Genomic DNA, 12500 nt, shown 5'->3' with positions numbered 1-12500 from the left:
CCCTCAACCTGGCGGTGAGCGACCTTTCCTACGCCTTGTCGCTACCCCTCCTGGTGGCCTACTATTGCATGGACAAGAGGTGGATCTTCGGCCAGGGACTTTGCAAGCTGGAGCGCTTCCTCTTCAACTGCAACTTGTACGGCAGTATCTTCTTCATCACCTGCATCAGCGTCAACCGCTACATGGGTGTGGTGTACCCCTTCTACACCCGGGGGCGAGTGGAAGGCAAGCACGCCAAGCTGGTCAGCTTGGGCGTGTGGCTGGTGGTGGCTGCCATCTCTGCTCCCGTCTTGGTCTTCTCCAAGCTAGAGCCCGAATTCGGCCCGCAGGAGTGCATCGGAACAGCACAGAAGCTCCAGCTAAGGTCCTACCTGCCCTACAGCCTTTTCCTGGCCGGGTTTGGCTGCGGCCTTCCCTTCATCATCACCCTCCTGTCCTACGTTGGCATCGGCCGGGCGGTGTGGAGGAGCCACGGGCTGGAAGTCAGGGAGAAGAGGAAAGTGGTCACCATGGTGTGTGTGGTGGTGGCTCTGTACTCTATCTCCTTTCTGCCCTACCACGTCCTGAGGAACCTCAACCTCAAGAACAGACTGTACGGGTCAGATTGCAGGTGGTCTGAATACGTTCATTCCGCTTTCCAGTTGACTAAGGCCCTCGTGGCTCTGAACCCCTGTATCCACCCCTTGCTGTATACAGCGGTGATGGACAATGTGAAGTCAAAGCTCAGATGCTGTCGGGGGAAGGAGGAAGCCAAGAGAGAGGAGAACATCCAACTATGAGCCGAGTGGTCTGTGATTCCTTCCCGCTAGTTGCAACTCAGAGTCGAGCTAAAGAACCAGACTCAAAGCAGCACATGGGGTGTGTCCAAAGGAAGACAAGGACATTGACACGTGAATGTCTGGAGAAAGTAAATATGAGAGAGGGATATGAGAGAGAGGGAGGGATATGAAAGAGAGGGGGGATATGAGAGAGAGGGAAATGAGAGAGAGGGATGGATATGAAAGAGAGGGGAGAAATGAGAGAGAGAGAGAGGGATATGAGGGGGATATGTGAGAGAGGGGAGATATGAGAGAGGGTGGGATATGAAAGAGAGGGAGGAATATGAAGGAGAGGGGGGGTATGAGAGAGAGGGATATGAGGGGGATATGTGAGAGGGGGGATATGAGAGAGGGAGGGATATGAAAGAGAGGGGGGATATGAAGGAGAGGGGGGGTATGAGAGAGAGGGATATGAGGGGGATATGTGAGAGGGGGGATATGAGAGAGGGAGGGATATGAAAGAGAGGGGGGATATGAGAGAGAGTGGGATATGAGGGGGATATGTGAGAGGGGGATATGAGAGAGGGAGGGATATGAAAGAGAGAGAGGGATATGAGAGTGGGATATGAGGGGAATATGAGAGGGGGAAATGTGAGAGAGGGAGGGATATGAGAGGGGGATATGTGAGAGAGGGGGATATGAGAGAGGGGTGATTTGAGAGGGGGATATGTGAGAGAGGAAGGGATATGAAAGTGGTGATATGAGAGAGGGGGATATGAGAGAGAGGGGGTGTACGAGAGGGGTGATATGAGAGGGGGGATATGATATGGGGGTTTTGAGAGGGGGAGAGAGAGGGATATGAGAGAGGAGGGTGGTATAATAGAAAGAGAAGTGGATCCACTGAGCCGTCTCCCAGCAGAGTTGGGAGAGGATAATACAGCAAAGAATTGCGAAGCTCCATGTGATAAACACAAGTTAATTTTTTTAGTAGGGGAAAAAAACGGATTCCTTCTGCCCTTTGACGTGTATCTATGTACCTACATTTTTATACGCCGTTTATGCGCACAACTTGTAAACATATAATGTGTTTCTATTAAAGACCTATATTTATAAACAGACATATGGGAATAATCACCCACGTGTGTGCGTGCAGTTATTTTACAGGGCTGGAAAAATATCACTAACATTTACCAGTCATACCCACACTCCAATTCTCCCTTGCTGTAACTCAGATGGGAAGGGAGAGGGATAGAGTCAACCTTATATCCAGACACAAAAGCTTCTGGATTTATACCCTGAAGACCATCACCCCCTGAGGGGGCTTAATATTGGATTTGATTTGGCATCTTTTCTTAAAGACAGTTAGAACAGTTCATTCATTTGCTCCTTGTAGTTTGATTTCAGCCATTACCATTTGTCTCTTGAGTTTGATCATTACACTGATTTTCCACTGTTTGCTTCCATATAGCGTTCTTAATATATTTGTAAGATTTTCTTTTAATAAGGAGTTTTAAAAAATATATATTATTATATGTTGTTCTAATTAGATATGTTTTTTATATATAGTTTTTGCATTGTAGGTGCTCTGGCACCAAGGTGGTTTTTTTTACATCTGGGATGTTATTAGTCTCATCTGTGGATATCACTTGCGGTATCTCAGTGAAGGTTTTTTGTTTTAGTCACCCTAATCTCCATGTAACAATATGCGATAGGAGTGACAGGGTTAATTTTAGAAGCTTTAAACAGCCTATCTGAACATCCCAGCTCCACACCCCTGATGAAGTGACGATTCCGGTCACGAAACGCGTAGGGTTGAGCTTATTTTCACGTGACTCCGTCAGCAGTGCAAAGGAGCTGACAGCGCAGCGGTGACGTCATCGGCGGAGGATCCCAAAGGGAGTCGCGGCCGCGAGGAGTAGGGAGGTGCGGAACCGACCCCAGCTGTTAGCTCTGAGCTCAGAGAACACACAGCGGACGGCACGTTGTAATTCACACGTCAAGACCATTTAATATGTGAGCGCAATTTATTGTGGTCTTGTGTTTTTAATAACACAATTTTCCATTTGTACTGTACTATGCCTATTTTATGCATCCCTTGGGTACTGTGATTTGGAGAGTTTGTGGAAATCAGGGATTTGGGGAACCGGCGGTAACCATTGATTCATTTTAAAGACAAGGATACCTTTCAATGCCTTTTGCTACTCACTTGCTGTAAGTAGCTAGTTGTGGAGTGAAAGAGTTCAATCTGTAGACGTTACTGAGTTATGGTTTGTTTCTCGCCTTTCTATGTTTGCAGAATCATTCAGTTCTGGAGGAGTTAGGGAGAAGGAGTTAGGGAGAAGGAGGTAGGGAGGAGTCCTAGAGGAGGTAGGGAGGAGTGGCTCAGTGAGTAACGACACTGACTGGCACTGAGTTTGAAGCAGGGGAGCCTGGTTCAATTCCCGGTGTCAGCTCCTTGTGACCAAGTCACTTTATCTCCCTGTGCCTCAGATTGCAAGCTCCATGGGACAGGGACCTGCGCCTGCAAAATGTCTCTGTAAAGCGCTATGTAAAACTAGCAGCGCTATGCAAGAACATGCTATTATTATTACAGTTCTGCGGAGCCAATGTGAGACCAGCGTTTTCAAGGACTTTTGCAATCAAGGCCTAGTATACGCTATGATTTATTGTGCCAAGGACTATATGTTCTCTTGCTGTTTCTTCCATTCATTACAAGTCACTTGTTATATTGTCCTAAGGCTGCCATCCTATAATTCACTTATTTGTTTGTTTGTGATTCATAATCACTTCCAACTTTTTATTGATCGTTAGTGATCCTTTTTTCACGAGTCACATTTATATCATTTTTGTGCACTGTTGTATTTTAATTATTTTATGTAGAGGTAATACACTACTAGTTTATGAATAGGCCAAGCACTTATTGTAGGTTAATCTAGTAATAGAACATCCTTCCAATGTTTACTTATTTGGTATATCCCTTGAGAGTGGCATAAGGGGGGGGGGGAGGGGGGGTCTTAAGTAAACAGCACTAGGATCAAAGCAGCCATTTTGTTTATCTGTTCTTTTCCGTCTGTGTCAGCCATTTTGTCTGCATAAAAGCACAGCTGGAAAGATGTTTTCGCTCTCAGCTGCAAAAGAAGGGAGCGTACAGCCTTGAGAAGTGGGATGAGAGTTAGAATCCACTTCTCACATTCACCCCCCTTACAGAATATGCCATATTGACGTACAGGTCACCCCATTAAGGGGGCGTGAGCTTTAGTATTAGGGTATAAATATATTGTATGTCGAATATCTGGCAGACAGCTTTTGCCTAAGCTGTCTCCATCCAAGTGTGCACCTGCATGCTTAATAAACTCATTTCTTCACGCTTTCACACCCTGTACCCTTTCCTTTCTAAAAAACGTGTCCAACCTTTTCGTAAATATATCTATTGTATCTGCCATCACAGTCTCCGTGGGCAATAAATTCCACATTGTAACTGCCCTTACTGTAAAGAACCCTTTACGCCAACCTTAAGGGATGGCCCCGAGTCCTTTGTACTGCCCGTGGGATGAATAGTTCTTTTGAAAGCTCCTTGTATTGTCGCTAAATATATTTGTATACAGTCATCATATCTTCTCTTAGACGCCTCTTTTCTAATGTAAACAAATCTAATTTAGCTAGCCTCTCCTCGTAAGTAAGATTGTCCATCCCCTTTATTCATTTGGTGGCTCTTCTCTGCACTTTCTCTAGTTCCATAATGTCTTTTCTAAGGAGTCGTGCCCAAAATTGTACTCCATATTAAAGGTGTGGTCATACTAATGCTTTATAAAAGGGCATAATTATGTTTACTTCATTTCTATCCATCCATCCATCGCCCATTTAATGCAAGATAAGATCTTGTTTGCCTTTGCAGCTACTGCCTGATATTGGGCACTATTGCTAAGCCTGCTGTCTAAAAGCACTCCTAAATCCTTCTCCATCAAGGATCCCCTAATTTATCTCCATTTAAATGTGTAAATTGCCCGTTTATTCTTGCTTCCCAAATGCATAACCTTACATGTATCTGTATTAAACCATTTACCTGCACAAGTTTCCAGTCTCCCCAAGTCCTTCTGGAGAGAAATTACATCCTGCTCTGTGCTACCTTACACAATTTCGTGTCATCAGCAAAGATGGAGACTTTACTCTCTATGCCAATCCCATATTTTTACTGAGTCCAATTTTCTTTATTTTGTACACCAACCTCTTGTGTGAAACCGTATCAAAAGCCTTTGCAACATCTAAGTAGACCACATCAACTGCATTACCCTGGTCTAAATTCCTACTTACCTCCTCAAAGAAACTAATAAGGTTAGTTTGGCATGATCTATCCTTCATAAATCCATGCTGACTATGACTAATAATTTTGTTTTCCATTAGGTATTCCTGAATATTATCCCGTATTAAACCTTCAGGTAGCTTCCCCACTATTGATGTCAGACTTACAGGTCTGTAATTCCTTGGTTGTGATCTAGCTCCCTTCTGCCACGTCCATAGTGGAACGCGCTGGCTTCCGCGCTCTCAGGCGTTGCGCTTGCAAAACAAAACTTGTTTGTATCGGGAACCGCCGCTCTCCCTATAGCGGATGTGCACACGCTAGTATGCGTATATGCATTGGCTTCATAGTGTTTGTTTGGGTTCGAGCTATGTAGCTCACACCGGATCCTGCACGATGGACACAGCCTTATAGGCGCGGCGCCGGCTTTAACCAAAAATTCAGTTTGGCGCCTATAAAGGGAGCAATCTAAAGAGGGCGGTTTTTCATTTTAACTCAGGATGGAAGCAGGGGGTCTCCAGAGCGGAGTTATCAGCTTTCATGCGTCTGCAAAGAGTTACCACTGGTCCCGGACATGGGGAAGAGACAGAGTCGGAGAGAGAGAGAGTCGGAGAGAGAGAGAGACAGAGTCGGAGAGAGAGAGAGACAGAGTCGGAGAGAGAGAGAGAGAGACAGAGTCGAAGAGAGAGAGAGAGACAGAGTCGGAGAGAGAGAGAGAGACAGAGTCGGAGAGAGAGAGAGAGACAGAGTCGGAGAGAGAGAGACAGAGTCGGAGAGAGAGAGAGAGAGACAGAGTCGGAGAGAGAGAGAGAGACAGAGTCGGGGAGAGAGAGAGAGACAGAGTCAGAGAGAGAGAGAGAGACAGAGTCAGAGAGAGAGACAGAGTCGGAGAGAGAGAGAGACAGAGTCGGAGAGAGAGAGAGACAGTCGGAGAGAGAGAGAGAGACAGAGTCGGAGAGAGAGAGAGAGAGAGAGAGAGTCGGAGAGAGAGAGAGAGAAAGAGAGAGTCGGAGAGAGAGAGAGAGAGAGAGAGTCGGAGAGAGAGAGACAGAGTCGGAGAGAGAGAGAGACAGAGTCGGAGAGAGAGAGAGACAGAGTCGGAGAGAGAGAGAGACAGAGTCGGAGAGAGAGAGAGACAGAGTCGGAGAGAGAGAGAGACAGAGTCTGAGAGAGAGAGACAGAGTCGGAGAGAGAGAGACAGAGTCGGAGAGAGAGAGACAGAGTCGGAGAGAGAGAGACAGAGTCGGAGAGAGACAGAGACAGAGTCAGAGACACTAAAAATAGCAGACATGCTTTCGTCATGAGACTCCTGTGTCGAGACCCAAAAAAGGAGAACTAAGGGCCGGCTGTAAGAATAAGTCGCAGACGAGCCTCCCTGCAAACGCTTTATTATTAGCTCGTAGTCTCCAGCCGGAGATGAGACATTGTTTTATTTCGGGGTCCCCCCCATAGCTTTGAACGCTTACGATCCAACGGCTCAGGTGGTTGAGGGTCTGCGGAGGAGGAGGAAGAGGTGTTACATAAAGCAGGAATTATGTTTACACGTAACCAACTCTACCTATAAACTCATGACTGTACCACTCACATGTATAAGGAGTATGTCAGAGGGGAGAGAGAGAGAGGGGAGAGAGAGAGAGGGGAGAGAGGGGGGAGAGAGAGAGACACAGAGAGAGTGAGGAGAGAGAGGGGAGAGAGAGAGAGGGGGGGAGAGAGAGAGAGAGGGGGGAGAGAGATAGAGAGAGAGAGGGGAGAGAGAGAGAGAGATGGGGGAGAGAGAGAGAGAGGTGAGATAGAAGGGGTAGAGAGAGAGAGAGAGGGGGAGAGAGGGGGAGGGAGAGAGAGGGGGAGAGAGGGGGAGAGAGAGAGAGGGAGAGAGAGAGGGGGAGAGAGAGAGAGGGAGAGAGACAGGGGGAGAGAGAGAGGGGGGGAGAGAGAGAGGGGGGGGGAGAGAGAGAGACGGGGGGAGAGAGAGAGACGGGGGGAGAGAGAGAGACGGGGGAGAGAGATAAAGGGAAGGAGAGAGAGAGGGGGAAGGAGAGAGAGGGGGAAGGAGAGAGAGGGGGGAAGGAGAGAGAGGGGGGAAGGAGAGAGAGAGGGGGGAAAGGAGAGAGAGGGGGGAAGGAGAGAGGGAGGGGGGGAAAGAGGAGAACGCGGGTGTATGTACATGTGTACATATAGTTTTAGGTGGGGGGGGGGGTGGCGGTGTGTGTGTATGTATCCAATATCCAATGCACACACAGATCCATAGGTAAAACTACGGATGAATTATATATATATATATGTATATACACATGCACGTCATATGTACAAAGTAAAACATTTGCATGTATAAATGGGGGAAGGGGAAAGAGGATTACATAGAATAATAATATTAATAATAATAATAAATAATATACACATACTTGGCCCATTCGACATTGAGAATTAAGTGATCGTAACCGAAGCCAGAAACGCCGGCGATAGCGCGAGACGCGTCCTCTCTGCGATGGAAACTGATGAAAGCGAAACCCTGAGGAAGCAATGAACGGTCAGAGCATCCTGTCCCCCTCACCACGGCGACACAGCCTGTCCCCCTCACCACGGCGACACAGCCTGTCCCCCTCACCACGGCGACACAGCCTGTCCCCCTCACCACGGCGACACAGCCTGTCCCACTCACCACGGCGACACAGCCTGTCCCACTCACCACGGCGACACAGCCTGTCCCACTCACCACGGCGACACAGCCTGTCCCACTCACCACGGCGACACAGCCTGTCCCACTCACCACGGCGACACAGCCTGTCCCACTCACCACGGCGACACAGCCTGTCCCACTCACCACGGCGACACAGCCTGTCCCACTCACCACGGCGACACAGCCTGTCCCACTCACCACGGCGACACAGCCTGTCCCACTCACCACGGCGACACAGCCTGTCCCCCTCACCACGGCGACACAGCCTGTCCCACTCACCACGGCGACACAGCCTGTCCCACTCACCACGGCGACACAGCCTGTCCCACTCACCACGGCGACACAGCCTGTCCCACTCACCACGGCGACACAGCCTGTCCCACTCACCACGGCGACACAGCCTGTCCCACTCACCACGGCGACACAGCCTGTCCCACTCACCACGGCGACACAGCCTGTCCCACTCACCAAGGCGACACAGCCTGTCCCACTCACCAAGGCGACACAGCCTGTCCCACTCACCACGGCGACACAGCCTGTCCCACTCACCACGGCGACACAGCCTGTCCCACTCACCACGGCGACACAGCCTGTCCCACTCACCACGGCGACACAGCCTGTCCCACTCACCACGGCGACACAGCCTGTCCCACTCACCACGGCGACACAGCCTGTCCCACTCACCACGGCGACACAGCCTGTCCCACTCACCACGGCGACACAGCCTGTCCCACTCACCACGGCGACACAGCCTGTCCCACTCACCACGGCGACACAGCCTGTCCCACTCACCACGGCGACACAGCCTGTCCCACTCACCACGGCGACACAGCCTGTCCCACTCACCACGGCGACACAGCCTGTCCCACTCACCACGGCGACACAGCCTGTCCCACTCACCACGGCGACACAGCCTGTCCCACTCACCACGGCGACACAGCCTGTCCCACTCACCACGGCGACACAGCCTGTCCCACTCACCACGGCGACACAGCCTGTCCCACTCACCACGGCGACACAGCCTGTCCCACTCACCACGGCGACACAGCCTGTCCCACTCACCACGGCGACACAGCCTGTCCCACTCACCACGGCGACACAGCCTGTCCCACTCACCACGGCGACACAGCCTGTCCCACTCACCACGGCGACACAGCCTGTCCCACTAACCACGGCGACACAGCCTGTCCCACTCACCACGGCGACACAGCCTGTCCCCCTCACCACGGCGACACAGCCTGTCCCCCTCACCACGGCGACACAGCCTGTCCCACTCACCACGGCGACACAGCCTGTCCCACTCACCACGGCGACACAGCCTGTCCCACTCACCACGGCGACACAGCCTGTCCCACTCACCACGGCGACACAGCCTGTCCCACTCACCACGGCGACACAGCCTGTCCCACTCACCACGGCGACACAGCCTGTCCCACTCACCACGGCGACACACAGCCTGTCCCACTCACCACGGCGACACAGCCTGTCCCACTCACCACGGCGACACACAGCCTGTCCCACTCACCACGGCGACACACAGCCTGTCCCACTTACCACGGTGACACAGTGACACAGTGACACGGACAGGAGGGAGCTATGGGACATGGAGTCTGTCCCTCCCCCTGCACGGTGACACAGTGACACAGACAGGAGGGAGCTATGGGACATGGAGTCTGTCCCTCCCCCTGCACGGTGACACAGTGACACAGACAGGAGGGAGCTATGGGACATGGAGTCTGTCCCTCCCACCGCAGGGTGACAGTGACAGACAGGAGGGAGCTATGGGACATGGAGTCTGTCCCTCCCACCGCAGGGTGACAGTGACAGACAGCTGGTACCTTTGACTGGCCAGTGGTCTTGTCTTTGGCCAGGTAGATACGAGAGATGGACCCAAATGGTCTAAACAGTTCCTGCAGGTCAGTTTCCCGGGTGTCTTCGGATAGGTTAGTGACACGGATAGTGGCATTGTCATCAGCTGGGGAGGGAAAGCACAGTAAGGCAAGAGGGGACATTCACCAATATTTATCAGGGGAGGCAAAACGGAGATGCAAATCTTTCTTGATACTAATCACAGTCTGTCCCTCCCCCCGCAGGGTGACACAGACAGGAGGGAGCTATGGGACATGGAGCCTGTCCCTCCCCCCGCAGGGTGACACAGACAGGAGGGAGCTATGGGACACGGAGTCTGTCCCTCCCACCGCAGGGTGACACAGTGACACAGACAGGAGGGAGCTATGGGACATGGAGTCTGTCCCTCCCACCGCAGGGTGACACAGTGACACAGACAGGAGGGAGCTATGAGACATGGAGTCTGTCCCTCCCACCGCAGGGTGACACAGTGACACAGACAGGAGGTAGCTATGGGACATGGAGTCTGTCCCTCCCCCCGCAGGGTGACACAGTGACACAGACAGGAGGGAGCTATGGGACACGGAGTCTGTCCCTCCCCCCGCAGGGTGACACAGTGACACAGACAGGAGGGAGCTATGGGACATGGAGTCTGTCCCTCCCCCCGCAGGGTGACACAGTGACACAGACAGGAGGGAGCTATGGGACATGGAGTCTGTCCCTCCCCCCGCAGGGTGACACAGTGACACAGACAGGAGGGAGCTATGGGACACGGAGTCTGCCCCTCCCACTTTGTCTATGTTACAGACAGTGCTGTGTGTTCTGCATGTGGGCTGTTCCTCTCCCGCCTCCTATGACTCCATAACCATGTCCACCATTACAGCCCGCCGGCACCATGCCAACCTGATCACTCCTGGACTGGCGCCCAGATGCCGGACGCGGCGGGGGGCCTCCTCACTTCCGTTTGGATCGGGCCGACTCGAAAAGCGAGCAGGCGCCCGTATGGACGTACCAGGTACGACATTACAGGGGGCCCCCGCCAAAAAAGGTTAAATCCCCGGGGGACATAGAAAGACTCGTACCTCTCCGATTAGGCTGCATGGACTCTCCTCTCCTGCTCCCTCCGTCCCGCAGGCTGGGGGGGACGTACTTCCCCGTCTTGCTCACGGGGGCCGTCGCTGGTTCAGCCTCTACGGTGATAAAAGAAACGTGTAGATGAAGGCGGGCAAAGGGTCACCGGGTCATTGGAACCCGTCGTTGGGTTAAAGCGCCACGTGGGACGGACCCACTAACTCCGTAATGGAGCACGCCACGGTTATTGGTGACGCCCACCTGTCCCGGGCACCTTCTCCTTGTCCCCTGTGGACAAGCCCAGCTGATCGGCCAGCTCCTTCTGCATGGGTCCCAGGGTGTCCTTGTAAGGGCACCTTGTGGTCCAGTGGTCGCCCTTGCAGATCCGGCAGGACACAATCTTTTGGCCCTTCAGCTTGTTCATGGGGTCTTCCTCCTCTTGGTTATTCAGATCCTGTTGGGGGGGAGAAGGTGCCCGCGTTAGGGAGGGCGGAACGAGAGCAGAGAGAGGAGAGGTGCCCGCGTTAGGGAGGGCGGAACGAGAGCAGAGAGAGGAGAGGTGCCCGCGTTAGGGAGGGCGGAACGAGAGCAGAGAGAGGAGAGGTGCCCGCGTTAGGGAGGGCGGAACGAGAGCAGAGAGAGGAGAGGTGCCCGCGTTAGGGAGGGCGGAACGAGAGCAGAGAGAGGAGAGGTGCCCGCGTTAGGGAGGGCGGAACGAGAGCAGAGAGAGGAGAGGTGCCCGCGTTAGGGAGGGCGAAACGAGAGGAACAGGGTGAGGAGAGGTGCCCGCGTTAGGGAGGGCGGAACAAGGGGAGCAGAGAGAGGAGAGGTGCCCGCGTTAGGGAGGGCGGAACGAGAGCAGAGAGAGGAGAGGTGCCCGCGTTAGGGAGGGCAGAACGAGAGGAGCAGAGAGAGGAGAGGTGCCCGTGTTAGGGAGGGCGGAACGAGAGCAGAGGGAGGAGAGGTGCCCGCGTTAGGGAGGGCGGAACGAGAGCAGAGAGAGGAGAGGCGCCCGCGTTAGGGAGGGCAGAACGAGAGGAGCAGAGAGAGGAGAGGTGCCCGCGTTAGGGAGGGCGGAACGAGAGCAGAGAGAGGAGAGGTGCCCGCGTTAGGGAGGGCAGAACGAGAGGAGCAGAGAGAGGAGAGGTGCCCGCGTTAGGGAGGGCGGAACGAGAGCAGAGAGAGGAGAGGTGCCCGCGTTAGGGAGGGCAGAACGAGAGCAGAGAGAGGAGAGGTGCCCGCGTTAGGGAGGGCGGAACGAGAGCAGAGAGAGGAGAGGTGCCCGCGTTAGGGAGGGCGGAACGAGAGCAGAGAGAGGAGAGGTGCCCGCGTTAGGGAGGGCGGAACGAGAGCAGAGAGAGGAGAGGTGCCCGCGTTAGGGAGGGCGGAACGAGAGCAGAGAGAGGAGAGGTGCCCGCGTTAGGGAGGGCAGAACGAGAGCAGAGAGAGGAGAGGTGCCCGCGTTAGGGAGGGCAGAACGAGAGCAGAGAGAGGAGAGGTTAGGGAGGGCAGAACGAGAGCAGAGAGAGGAGAGGTGCCCGCGTTAGGGAGGGCGGAACGAGAGCAGAGAGAGGAGAGGTTAGGGAGGGCAGAACGAGAGCAGAGAGAGGAGAGGTGCCCGCGTTAGGGAGGGCAGAACGAGAGCAGAGAGAGGAGAGGTGCCCGCGTTAGGGAGGGCGGAACGAGAGCAGAGAGAGGAGAGGTGCCCGCGTTAGGGAGGGCGGAACGAGAGCAGAGAGAGGAGAGGTGCCCGCGTTAGGGAGGGCAGAACGAGAGCAGAGAGAGGAGAGGTGCCCGCGTTAGGGAGGGCGGAACGAGAGCAGAGAGGGGCAAATAAAAAGTTCCTGCC

General features: G+C 53.4%; 2 protein-coding genes across 2 annotated transcripts in view; one reads left to right on the top strand and one right to left on the bottom strand.

Moving 5' to 3' along the window:
- Positions 1 to 953, top strand: part of LOC142471036 (uncharacterized) — a 39338-nt gene extending 38385 nt beyond the window's left edge. The window contains exon 7 of the mRNA XM_075577833.1: positions 1 to 953. This exon is cut by the window's left edge and continues 199 nt beyond it. Within this exon, the coding sequence (XP_075433948.1) occupies positions 1 to 779 (779 nt within the window). The 3' untranslated portion in view covers positions 780 to 953.
- A 5473-nt stretch (positions 954 to 6426) lies between these two features.
- Positions 6427 to 11130, bottom strand: EIF3G (eukaryotic translation initiation factor 3 subunit G). Its single transcript, XM_075577416.1, has 5 exons — positions 10913 to 11130; positions 10663 to 10770; positions 9571 to 9707; positions 7458 to 7564; positions 6427 to 6548 (listed from the first exon to the last, which is right to left on the bottom strand). Exons 1-5 carry the CDS (start codon positions 11073 to 11075, stop codon positions 6533 to 6535), a joined length of 531 nt encoding a protein of 176 aa, XP_075433531.1. The 5' UTR covers positions 11076 to 11130; the 3' UTR covers positions 6427 to 6532.
- Between the last annotated feature and the right edge of the window lie 1370 nt (positions 11131 to 12500).

The sequence above is a fragment of the Ascaphus truei genome, chromosome 20, assembly GCF_040206685.1.
Source record: "Ascaphus truei isolate aAscTru1 chromosome 20, aAscTru1.hap1, whole genome shotgun sequence".
Taxonomy (NCBI): Eukaryota; Metazoa; Chordata; class Amphibia; order Anura; family Ascaphidae; genus Ascaphus; species Ascaphus truei.
The sequence above is the reverse complement of the archived record's forward strand: the minus strand, read 5'-3'. Positions and strand labels throughout refer to the sequence as shown.

Bases quoted from the DNA above. Each gene is read 5' to 3' on its own strand.
- EIF3G (XM_075577416.1), bottom strand. From the start codon at position 11,075: ATGAACAAGCTGAAGGGCCAAAAGATTGTGTCCTGCCGGATCTGCAAG. The intron at 10,771-10,912 runs GTGGGCGTCACC...TTATCACCGTAG, and splicing joins GGAGAAGGTGCCCGGGACAG to AGGCTGAACCAGCGACGGCC. The intron at 9,708-10,662 runs GTACGAGTCTTT...TTCCCTCCCCAG, and splicing joins CATGCAGCCTAATCGGAGAG to CTGATGACAATGCCACTATC.